Source organism: Pleurodeles waltl, chromosome 9 (genome assembly GCF_031143425.1).
Source record: "Pleurodeles waltl isolate 20211129_DDA chromosome 9, aPleWal1.hap1.20221129, whole genome shotgun sequence".
NCBI lineage: Eukaryota > Metazoa > Chordata > Amphibia > Caudata > Salamandridae > Pleurodeles > Pleurodeles waltl.
In genome coordinates, this window is record NC_090448.1 from 158,992,213 (window position 1) to 159,005,607 (window position 13,395).

General features: G+C 41.0%; 1 protein-coding gene across 6 annotated transcripts in view; it reads left to right on the forward strand.

The window, feature by feature from the left end:
• SLMAP (sarcolemma associated protein) overlaps window positions 1-13,395 on the forward strand; it is a 793,819-nt gene that overhangs the window by 124,010 nt on the left and 656,414 nt on the right. For all 6 annotated transcript variants that reach the window (XM_069206475.1, XM_069206474.1, XM_069206478.1 and 3 more), the window contains exon 4: window positions 8,302-8,338. In XM_069206475.1, coding sequence (XP_069062576.1) covers window positions 8,302-8,338 — 37 coding nt within the window. The remainder of the gene's footprint in view (window positions 1-8,301; window positions 8,339-13,395) is intronic.

The window sequence follows — 13,395 nt, forward strand, 5'->3', positions numbered from 1 at the left end:
TGCCTCCTCTTCTTTGGACTCTGCACTGCCGAAGGTCACTTGGGTCTCCCCCTGTGGGTTGCGTCCCCCTTGGACCTTGCTGGTCCCCGGAGCTCCACTTTTCCTCCAACTGCGACATTTGGCTTTCCCTAGGCTTGTTGGTGGGGTTTCAACACCACAGACTGACTGCAATCCTTCATCCAGCGTGGGACGTCGACTACATCATCCAGGAACGCTTCATCTGCTCCAGTGCTGCATTGCTGACCATCTTTGTCTCACTGTCGACCAACTCCTGCATACACAGACAGGTGGGTAGTGGCTTCTGCCACCATCAACACTCAAACTGGACTTGGTCCCCTTCTTTTCCAGGTCTTCCTCTTTCAGGATGCACCTTTGGTTGCTTGCAGTCTTGTCGGGGTCTTGCATTGTCCTTTTCTGAAGTCCTTTGGGGTGGTTTGGGGAGAACCAGTAATTTAAACTCTTTTCTCCCGGTTGCTGGGGGGGGTGCGCTCTGGTACTTAACCTAGGGGTTTCCTAGTGCCTCCAGCTGCCCTCTACTGATTCCACTTCCTTGGGTGGAGAGCATATGGTTTGTCTCTGCAAGACGGGAACTTGGTTTCTGTCTTGGGGATCATATCACACCTGTAGTGGCCTTTCTATGTTTGCTAATAAAAGAGTGAATCTTTTTTTTTATCCGTGTGTCTAGCTCACAAAGCTAGTTTTTACTCTGGCTCAATCCCTTTACACAAGGATTTGGTGGTGCTCCCGTGGCATTTACTGAAGATTAAAAAAAACATTTGTTTTGGAAATTTCAGAGTCAGATGACATGACATGGAACTTTAAGCCACTGTACTCAAACCAAAAATCTGACCTGTCCAACTTTAGGAAATTGTTGAAAACGGGACTGTTTACAGCCCCCAAATAAATTGAGAAATGAATTTTGTTGCTGCTTTCTAAAGCATGCCCATTTGACAGTGTTGACCAAGTTTTGGTGTTCCAGTGCCATGATAACCTAGTTACGGTGGACATTGCTCTACACAAATGTCTAAACTAAAACGATCAATGAACGACCAATGAATGAGGGTTTAAGAGAATTGGTGCTGTAAGAGGTAGGCCACCCTTGTACTAAAAAATATATCCAACCAACAAGTGCCAGCACCAGTGAAAAAAATAAAAGTAGACAGACATGTATGAGCTGGTATACAGAGTGCATCAGTTGCTTCTCAAAGTCCGAATGGAATGAAAGGAAGTTGTGCGCAGCCACAATGCCCAGTTGAACTATTGAATTATTTACATGGCAGTCTTGTACTTTTTATGGCAGGCAGTAATGGAGAATACTGGGCACTCTTTGAAACTCTAGTCACTTCTAACTGTGAAGATGTGACAAATGCTCTCATCAGTCATTGTGAGTGTATGCAATCGTACCACTGCTTCTTGGCCTAATGCCTTTCACTGGCTGTTCGACAGGATTCTGGCATCAGTGGCTGTCTATATCTAAAGAGTGAAGGAGCAATGATTCACCCCCCTTCGTGATTGCCTCATCAGAGCTTTCACAGGTGTTATTCGAGTACAGTCTGGTCTGAATGACTATATACAATCTTTTTATACAAGTGAATTAGCCAAAGTACTTAACTCTGAGTCTTTGATCCCATGAAAGCATGTGAACAGTTTAGACAAGCAGTGGGGAGGCGCCATCAATTTTATAATTTAGTATAAGGGTTAAGTGAATGATCCGCTTTGTCCAGGCATTGATTTTGTAACTGATATATGAATCGGACATATTGTTGAGCCACTAATAGTTTTGTAATCTGACAATCCTGTGAATGTGAGTCAGTGAGAACAACCTATCTAAAACGTAGAAATTGATATAGGAGTTTCATCTTAGTTTTGTACCCTTTCGCCCCATCATCATGGTCTTCTCTTCTTTCCTGCATTTTACTCTACAGATATCTCCTGGCTTTGTAGTTTTCGTCCCATGCTGACTCATATGTCTTTTACGTAAGCCCATTTGGTTGGAAACTCAACCATTGCTCTGCTTTGTTCATTAGTTCCATGGTATTTGTTGGCCTAAATGCAGTTGAATGTCCAACAGAAGTTGCCGTTCTCTCTTCCATTAGCTTGCCAGTCACAAGTTGTAAAGTATGCCATTGCTGTTTTGAAAAATTCTGCTTGTGTGGTAAACATAGGTCGTCATGTAGAGATCTTTGTTTATGCTTAGTATGCTTTTCTTGGTCTGGTCATTATTCATTTATGATTTTATGAAGCATGCCAATACCTGCGAAGGTGCTGTAGAGTTAGGGCTTTTCAAGTGAGACTGAAGATGGATAATTACTGACAAAATAGGTGATCGTGGCATGTGTGGCTGTAGATGCACATACTTTGCAATCTCCTGCCATCTAGTACTTAGCCCGGATGTGTGAAACTTGATTTTCTTTGAAGGAGTCTTTTGAGTCACAAGGTCGAGTGACTCCTCCTCTCAGTGACCGTGCGCATGGGTAACAACTCCATTGTTAAATTGTTTTCCTGCAGAATGGTGAGAATGGAGTTTAGAGTGAGGGTAATTAATGAGATATCCATGTGAATATAACATAAGAAAAAACGGCAGCGATCACAGGTGTCCATAGAGGAGGATGTGGGCGCATGTGAATCTACATCACTACATGCACAAGTAGATGCTTACAGGGTAAGTAACATATTCTGTTCGAGGCATGTGTGGCTGTAGATACTCATGCTTTGCATAGACTGTAAAGAAGCTTCCCTCAGAAGCAGTGGCTAAGTTGTGGGTGCTGAAGTTGTCTGGAAAAGTGTATGTAGCATCGCCTGTCCTACATTTGCTTGTTGCCATACTAAAACAACCACACAATAATGTTTAGTGAAGGTTTGTGATTGTGCCCATGTAGCTGCTTGGCATATGTAAGCTTTTGGAATGTTTCCTAGGAAGGCCATTGATGATTCTTTCTTCCTACTAGTGTGTGCTCTAGGAGCTGTCGAAAGACTTCTTATGGCTTTAGCAAGACATGTTTGAATGAACTGTCCATCTGGCTATGCCTGATTTAAATATAGGCTTTATGTGATGGGTAAGTGAAAAAGCAACAAATAGTTGTTTAGTTTTCCTGAATGTTTTAGTTCTATCAATGTAGAACATAAAGCAGAGCAGAGTGGAGAGGCATAGGGGGTGTTGCATAGAGCGGAGTACAACGTTGTAGAATAGAGTGAAGTAGATTGGAGTAAATTGTCATAGAGTGAAGTGGCATAGAGTGGAGTAGTGCAGGAGAGTGGACTTGTATAGGTTGTAGTAGAGAGGAGTGGAGTGGCATTGCGTGGAGTATAATAGAGTGGAGTAAAGTGGCATGGAGTGGCGTAGGGGGAGTTGCATAGAGCATTGTAGACTGGAGTAGTATTGTAGTGTCACAGTGGAGTAGAGTATTGCAGAGTTTAATGGAGTAGAGAATCATAGTTGTGTATCATAGAGTGTAGTTTCGTAGCTTTCTGCAGAGAGGACTACAGTGAAGTGGCATAAGGTACAGTGGTGCAGAGTAGATTGGCATATGTGCATTGGTTTTGGGTAAAGTGGTCTTAAAGTTCAGTGACGCAGAGTGAATTGCAGTGCCATAGAGTGCAATGGCGTGTAGTGGCGTAGAGTGCAGTGGCATAGAGTAAATTGAGAGTTGAGTGAAGTGACATAGAGTGGAGTAGTGCAAGGTAGAGTCCAGTGGTGTGGAGTCCAGTGGTGTGGAGTCCAGTGGTGTGGAGTCCAGTGGTGTGGAGTCCAGTGGTGTGGAGTCCAGTGGTGCAGAGTAGATTAGAGTTGAGTGGAGTGGCGTAGTGCACTGGTGTAGAGTGGCATAACGTTGAGTGGTGTAGACTGCAGTGCCATTGAGTGCAGTGGTGCACAGCAGAGTCTCGTTGAGTGCAGTGCCACAGGATGCAGTGTTGTAGAATGAACTTGCATAGAGGGGGGTGGTGTATAGCAGAGTAGTGTGGGGTAGTGTGCACTGGTGTAGAGAGGTGTTGAGTCAAGTGGCGTAGAGTGCAGTAACGTGGAGTGGTGCAGAGTGGAGTGGGGTAAAGTGGAGTATAGTGGAGTATGCATGGTGTGATAAAAGTATACAGTGCAAGGTGTGGAAATGTGATCACATGCGGTTTTGATCATATTGAAGTAATTGTTTCCACCGCAGATCGGAAACATCAAAAAATTGGCTTCATTTGTGCTTTCTATATACTGAAATAGCTGGACAGTTAATTTACTGACAAATACATTTTGTGATAGAAAAAAATTAACATCGTATATCACATACCAGGTATAACTTCTGGTAGGATTCAAACTAAAAATGGACTACCACTTGGAAACAAAAATGGTGTGTGTATGTATAATTTTAAAAAAACATAGAAATTCACTTAAAAAACCAAAGGTACTGGGACATTTTTATTAGAATCACAATTTAAACGTGCAAAACCATAGAAGTTCACCTGTTATTGTTAGTTACCTCAAGAAACTATAAACTCGTGCCCCTGGGAACTATAACTCGTGCCACCCGACCATGCACAGTTTTTTCCTCAAGAATTTTACTGCAAATTATATTGATATCAATGATGTTATCAAAGATGTCATGAGTGCTGTAATTTGTGGGATAATTAGCAATGCATAGCGAGGGCGCAAGTTATAGTTACTTTAGAGCACGAGTTGTAGTCAATTAAGATAATTGTAACAGGTGAACTTCTTTGGTTTGCACGTTTAAAATGAGCCTAACTGTAACATCCATGTAACTTTTTTTTTTTTTTAGAGTGAATTTCAATGTTTTTTAAAATTCTGTTTCCTAACTATAACTAACGTCTGTGAAACCTTTTTTGAATTTTTTTTTCTTCAGTGAATTAAATCTTCTTTTTTTTTTTTTAAGAAGTAAAGTCGTTCTCATTACTACACGTTAATCCAACCAACGCCAAACTCTGGCTTTGGCCATGCTAGCATGTGGCCAACCCCTACAACCATCCATCTGCACATTGCTCATTGCCTTTGTCAGTCGGGGTTGGCAACAGGCCCAGTGGCCAGCCCATGCAGCCAACCCTTATAACCACCCGAACCAGTGCAGCGCATGGCCTGCAGATAGACACTGCGGCCAACCCCACCTTACCACCCAACCCCACCTTACCACCCAACCCCACACTACGCACGGCCTTTAGTCTTGCACGGCGGGAGTTGGCCGCGTCCTGTCTATGGGTGTGAAAGGGTTTATCTGGGCGTGAGAGTGTCTGTGAGTGTCTGTCTGGGTGTGAGAGTGGGGACATCAGTATCTTAGTGGGTTTGTGAGTGGGAGCAGGAGTGTCTGACTACGTCTTTGTGTGAGTACATGAGGTTCTGAATGGGTCTGTGAGTGGGTGCGTTAGGGTCTGAGTGGGTGTTTAAGTGTGCGTTTAAGTGTGCGAGTGTGTGAATGAATTAGTATATGAAAGACTGAATTTATTGTTGCTGATATTTGAAAATGTCACTATGTGGTGGGGGGGGGGAGGGGGCATGGTTTGGGCCGGTGGAATCTGCTGGCGGAGGGGGGTGGGACTTGCAATCCCCTCCTGGGTACTGGACATTGTCCCAACGAGGTAGCATTTACTAACTAACCAACAGAAAGTACTGCAGTTGGGTAGACATTTTGTGCAAAACTGTGGACTCTTGTTGGATAAACGAGCAGGTGAGATCCGTTCTGGCCACGATGCTCATTTCACAGAAATTAAACTTCAGCAGGAATCACTTAAAATTTAAAAAGTATAAAGTGCCCCAGTTGAAGCTCCCCTTCTTTTAAGGACAAATGATCCTAACTCCTGGTATTGACAAAGGCAAAGTGAGTGTGTTTACTCGGCGATTACATATTGAAAAACTATCTCAACTCCTTTGTGGAGGTGAATACATCTTTCATCGGTTGGAGCGCAATCTGTATGTAACTGTGACGTGTGGATTCTTTGTTGACCTATCCTGGTGAGAGCAGAGTCCATGGTTCTCTCTTTAAATTGCTATGAGTATGCAACTGTGCAAATCATCTGGATGTTCCACCCACTTGGCCCTGCTCCGTCCACCTTAGTATAGTATGTAACGGTCTGCCCGCCTTTTGCCATGGTGATGGACAGCTTGCCAAAGGGCCCCCACTGTGTTTCCTGCGGACTTTGGTGGCGCGTTCTTCATGCCGAGGAATATGAGGATATCACCACCAAACAAAGAAGCACTTAGATCATATAGATAAGAGGAAGGACCGTGGTTTGGTGGAGATGTGCGTCTTTGTAATCTTGTTGGCCTTTCTATAGGGGAATTCATGTTACAACAGAATTCTGGAGAAAGACACTCAAGAAACAATCACATTGTCAAACGCACACAAGGTCACTGGAGACATTACCTCTGGGTCCATTACATGGATGTAGTGTAGAATTCACACTAGACATTTACCCAACAAGGTAGCACTTACTAACCAGTAAAAAGTACTTTAGTTAGGTAGACATCTCGTGCAAAACTGTGGACTCTTGTTGGATAAGGGGGCAGGTGTGGTTCCTTTGTGGCCATGTCACTCACGCAGCTACACACACACACACACACACACACACACGCGCACACACACGCTCACACACACGCTCACACACACGCTCACACACGCTCACACACGCTCACACACACACACACGCTCGCTCACACACGCTCGCTCACACACGCTCGCTCACACACGCTCGCTCACACACGCTCACACACACACGCTCACACACACACGCTCACACACACACGCTCACACACACACGCTCACACACACACGCTCACACACACACACACGCTCACACACACACACACGCTCTCACACACACACGCTCACACACACACACGCTCACACACACACACGCTCACACACACACACGCACACACACACACACGCGCACACACTCACACACACGCACGCACACTCACACACACGCACCCGCTCACACACACACACACACACACACACGCTCACATACCCACTCAGACTCATGTTCTCAAACACAGACGCATGCAGACACTGGCGCCCCCACTCAGACTGATGCACCCACTCACATACCTACTCAGACACACAGCCAGTGGCAGACCCACTGAGACACTCTAACACCCACTCAAAGACCTTCTGAGACACTTATGCACTCATGTACTCACTCACACCCTCACTGTTAAAGGTTAGTGGTTCCATTTAGGAAATAAAATTTTAAAAAAACCTTAGAAATTCACTTAGAACACCAAATGTAACAGGAACGTTATAGTTAGGAAACCACATTAAAAAGAAAAAAAGTTTTTAGAAATTCTCTTTAAACAAATCAAAGGTTATTGGGGTGTTTATAGTTGGGGAAAAAGATTTAAAAAATCCTTGGAGATTCTGTGGAAAAAAAAGAAAACCAAGATTACAGGGACGATGTAGTTAGGCTCACACTCCACTCGTACACAACCAGTGAAATTCAGCAGTTAAAGTTACCTGAGCTTACTATAACGTACTCCCCCGCAGTGTACTGCTAATGACCCCACATATTACGTCAGTCATGACCTGGTCAATTACATCACTGGTAATATCAGTGACTTGGTGGTAACTGCTGGTTTTGTACGAGTAAAATGCGAACCTAACTATAATTTCCCTGTGACCTTATGGTTTTCTCATTGATTTTTATATATATATATATATATATATAGGTTCGTGAAAGCTGGGAAGCCATGTTTGTAAAAAATAAAACATTTCCTTGCTTCTTGCACATCACTTTATCACCAAACCCCCACCCCCTTAATAATAATAAAAAATAAAAAAAAATGTTGCTTTGTTTTGACCATCCAGAAGAATCGGCAAACCCTGGGTTGCTCTACAATCTGCAGCATGCGAAGAAAATGGACACAAGGTTGACCTGGCTACCTTTTTGTGGACAAAAACGATTAAAGATTACGCAAGAAAGACCCCAAATATCAAAATAATTATATATAAATATATATATTAAAAAGTGGGGTAGGCATTGAGAGGGTTGGTAGATTTGAAGCCTCAGCAGCAAGAGGTTAATTGGCGTGACTTTTTAAAAAAGCAGATCATCTCATAGGTGAATAGAAAAAAGAGTGACGATGGAGTTAATTTTTCTCTGCTATTGTTCCTTTTACAGGTCAAAATGAAAATAGATCTGTGAAGTTAAATATTTACAGGAATTTCTAAGAGGAGTATTGAACTTTTGCTCCTTTCACTTTGCATGTTAATAGTTCATTTGTCGTTTTCTACATAAATGAAAGAATTCATTTTAAAACTGTGGAATTCAAGTTTAAAACTGTTTTTTTGTTTATTTTTTTTATAGCGTTATCCAGGCACCATTGCCAAGTCCTGTTGACAAGGTAAGATAAATGTTTTTGTCTGTGTTTTAAAGGAAATGTTGATACTAGAGTAACTGACTATTGTGCAGTATTTAAGCCCACCAGTCATGATTTAGCTATATTCTGCAACAGAAAAACAAGATGCCCCTGTATTTAGATTAATGCACAACAGGCACACATTTGTACAATTCAGCTCTGTTGAAAAAGGTATATTCTTTTAACAGTAAGGATGTTTCTCTCCTCATTGTGTATAAAATAGTATTAGTAACAATTTAGCAGCACATATCAAGATATTAGTATGATGTGTGACTTTATTGCTAAATGAGGGGCAAGAAAGATGCTACACTTACTTGGCTGTGCTTTCAGGATGGACAAAAGTGGCTCTAAGAAGTATCCCATGCCTGATTTAATCAGACCCCCTTTTTGAGGCCCAGAATGACACCTATCCAAAATATGTTGAACTCATCAACTGAGGTTTTGCCCAGCTTACGTTTTGGTAGACAAACATCTAGTGAATGATGTCAGAAAGACTTACAAGTCCTAAGATGGCTGCTAAGCATTTGATGAGTATCGACCTACAGTGTGCGAGCTGGAGAAACTTAGCTTGAGAGGACCAGTTTGAGGTTTTTCTTCCTTTCGATTTTGGACATCTGCCAGGCGGCCCTTGGGTCCATACTTTTATTAGGCACAAACACATCAATTCATAATTCTACAGAGAGGGTCATTTTGCCAGCTTCTTCCTGCAGGAGTCCTTGTCTACAATCTGCTCTCCAGACCCGCCTCCTTGAAGAGGGCATTTCTTCAGTATCAAATCTGCAGTTAGAAGTATCCATCAGAAATATGTTATCTTCCTTTGGCAATGCTCTTTTTGGAGGATACTTTAGCAGCACACCACCCTCTTCCTCCCAGCCCCCCAGTACTGCGTTGTGAACCACCAAGTATCAATAAGGTCCCAACTTAGCTTAAACACACTGTCAGTGAAAGATCAGTTCTGCAGGCTATGCGTAGGACTGTCAGACCCTGCATGGTCTAAAGAATAAACAGATGTCAGCAGGCAGGGGTGGAGCCTTTTTATGGCTGTACTTGGTCATGTCATAAGTAAGGGTGGAATCTCGTCGAAGGTGTCACCTAGAGCTATTGCAAGAGTTTCCAGATCCAGTCTGGTGCCTGGTAAGGGGAAGTGTTGACTCTCCTGTTACAAAGAATAGCCATCAGGAGGAGTGCTACTGAAGGTTTTTCCTTGTGATTACCTATAGTTTTCACCTCTGACAGTGATGACATTATCCTCATTTTCTGTATATTTGTGGCTTACTGACTGATGCATATGCTAATTAGACGTTTCTTTAGAATAACAGGTTGACACATGGTCAGTGCTGAGACATATAATGCTGGGGTTGTCTAGCTGTTTGTTCAAGTTGTAAGGTCTTTGCTTGCGACTGATTGGAAGGTACTCTGCCTGCTTATTGTTTCCTGTACCTTCGGGACATATAAGACATATAATCTTTGTAAATATTGTTTTTTGTTTCTCCAATTGTTAAAAATATAAGAATTATCATTTTAGATGATACAGAATTTTCTTATGGATGTAATTTGCCATAAATTAAATTTAGTGTTTTTTTTCAATGGTTTTGGGTGGCATGTGGGTGACCTTGTTAAAGCTTTCAATCTTTCACTGTTTCATGTTGATGTCCATTGCCTAGAACATGTCTTCAGTATATTGCAGTTGAGTGGTTGTAACTGCTAGAAAAGGTTCACATTCTTTGTAATTTCATATTTTGGTTTAATGAGTGAAGGTGAAGTGTTCTTTTGCCTTTCATATCGTCTTTAATGGCTGGAGTGATGTACTTACTAGGGATCCCGCTGTGAGTCCTAGGACAATGAGCCTGGGATTATAGGGCTAGTATTTCCACCTCCACTGTTATCATTGTAGCTAAATGTGGCCATTCCTACTTATATAATCGTTTCATGTGGTATGGATAAAGTGTGCCCATGTTCATTGATTTGTGCAGAATTTCCAGTGCCAGGCACTTTGGCAAATCTTCTGTTTGTTTATTAAATGTTAATAGTTGTTGGTTTCCTTCCAGACTAGCTTCTGATTTCTTTGGTACCATAGTATCCTCAGAATTATAGGTTGACCGTTGTTCTGAATACAACAGTGGATTAAACTGTGAGATGTTGAGAAATGATCAATAAATGGTGAAACGAAGTGCTTGGTAGAAAGATTAAGCTATAGTTTGCTGTCCTAAATATATGGGCTCATCAGTGCATTATCTGCACCCACTCAAAATTGGTGCACAGCTATGGGGCGTAAAACAGAAATTGTCTATATCATAAACTTTGAGTAACACTCAAGGTACATAGTACATAATACAATTATGTTTGCCTGTTAATATGATAAATCTGACTGTGCTTTGCATTTTAAATATTTCTCCTCCATGTATCTGGACAGTATCATCTTTAATACTGGGTTAATTTGTTTGGTCCTTTGAGTTTGGCACTTTTTCAAGGGCACTTAACCACTGGATCCACAGGATACATTAGCCAACAAAATCTTCCTCTGACAATTTAATGTTTAGTGCTTGGTACACACCTTCAGGCTTGTAGTGCTCGTTTATTTTCATTAACGTCATTGATTTTAAGTACTTTACTTTTGCCATTTGCATACTTAGCATTTTCCTTTTATGATAAACATGATATGAGGAGTAAGTTGAAGTGAGCTTCCCAGGGGAAGGAGGTAGTGTAACTTTAAAATAGCAGGTAATGTAGATTTTCCTAGTAGATTATGACAGAAAGTCTTAATTTTATTAAAGACACGGAGGCGAGTATTATGCTTCTCTAACTTGCTTTTATTTCCAATAGCAGCAGTCAAGAAATACAACTCCCAAAGGGCTTGAAACACATAAGCCAATGGGAGAGAAAAACGTAATGATTAAAGCACCAACCAGAACAATAGAAGGTATGTAACCACTGAGCTTGACTGCGAAAAATTAAAGCAAGAGCTTGCTAAATGGTGGGATGGAGCCACTTTAAAAAGATATATACAGAATACACAAATACCCAGAGGACTTCAAATTCAAATCTTTCCCAATTTTGAGGATCTGGAGGCTGATCTTTTACAAGATTGGGAGGATGGTTTATATGATGCATCCTATAAAATGATGGATATTCTAGTAAGAAATTCTGAAAGAAAAGGAAAGAAGCTAAGGGAAGAAAGTAATTGCTTGGAAAAAGAAACTGCTGAACTCAACTTACCAGAGGCTACTAAAAAAAACTATGAGATTCTAAAGAAAGAATTGGCTTGTTATCAACTGTATTTGAAAGATAAAAATCAAAAGAAAATCAATCAAGATGATATGGATTATGCCAGAGGACAAATCTTTACCTTTGCAAGAAGATATGATGATGATAATGTGAAAGCATATTCAACAAATAGAGATCGAGATAAACCAATAAGTATATCGTCTAGCAGTCTATCCACTTTGTCACTGGACAGTGACCCTGGGGAGGGTACCAGCAACAATGAAATCGCCAGAGTGAAGTCAAGTTATTTTTTTTTTTAAGCGAAGTACAAAGATACAAATTGGGCAACAAGAAAAGAACTAACAGGATAACAGACACAAGATCAGGAGAGGAAGGCGAAAACATAAAAGCAGGAGTACAGACAAGACAACAGACCAGGAGCTCCAAAGGAATGAATCAATAGACACGAGGTCTAAGAAGCCGGATTCGCAAATTGAAATCACAGGAAATGTTCAAACTGGAAGAGATCTTAAAATTGTTAATTTATCCTCGAGGATTCTCAATGAGGATGAAATAAGAGTACTAAGTAAAGGCTTAAGTTTTTGCTCTAGTGAAAGATGTGATTTTGTGGAACTACATATTGATTTATTTAAATTTGTTAGAAATCTTAAATTAAAAACGTTTTTTGCTGAACATCCCCCTAGAAGTCAACGTATGATGGGTGTCTCTAATGTTTGAGTTTTCCATAGCAGATTTAAATGACATACAGACAATTGCCTCTCTTGATAGTGTAAATGAGGGAGAAGATATAATTCAGATTGCTAGTGATCTCAACATACAAGAAAACTTAGGAACATCGAGTGGGTTTAGATTGCCCTCTAAATTTATGCCACCTAATATTCAGGATAACATAATTGAAGAATTTCATCGTAGATTAACTATGGATTTATACGAGATGGAGAATTGGCATTATAAGAACAGCAAGTGTCCTCATAATTTTAATCTCACAAGGAAACAAAAAGATATTCTTGTGAGTTTAAAAAATGATCAGGATTTAGTCGTACGAGAAGCCGATAAGGGAGGCAATGTTGTATTAATGAATAAGGTGGATTACTTCAGAGAGATTGAGCGACAATTGTCTGATTCTCTCTAATTGTTTATAACAGATACTAATCCAAGTGTGGGAATCCGACAACTGATTAATGCTAAACTTCTAGATTGGTTTGAATCCTGTCTACATATGTAGGAAGAATATAGATATTTGCAGGTACATCATTCTAGATTTCCATGCATTTATATGCTCCCTAAAATTCATAAGTCTGGTGGTTTTCCACCTGGGAGGCCTATCATCTCCAGCAATGGATCTGCTACTGAGCACATGGCGGAGTATTTAGAAAGTTTCCTACAACCCTTTGTGAAGAATTTACCATCTTATTTGAGGGATAGTAAAGATTTATTAAACAAACTGGAGGATTTTGTATGGACTGACACCAATTTAATGTTTGTAACAATGGATGTGGAAAGTTTATATACCTGCATACGAATTGAATGTGGCATGGAAGCGTTAAAATTCTTTCTTTATAAACGAAATGCTAGTTTTTTTTAACATACACACGTTACTAGATATGGCAGAGTTGGTCCTTAACAATAATATATTTCTGTTTAATGGAACTTGGTTCCTACAGAAGCAAGGGACAGCGATGGGCTCCAGGTTTGCTCCATCTTACGTAAACCTATTCATGAGGCGAAGCATGCCTGGGGCCACGCAGCACATCAATGGGTAGATAACATTATCTTTTATGGCCGGTATATAGATGACATTTTCATCATATGGAATG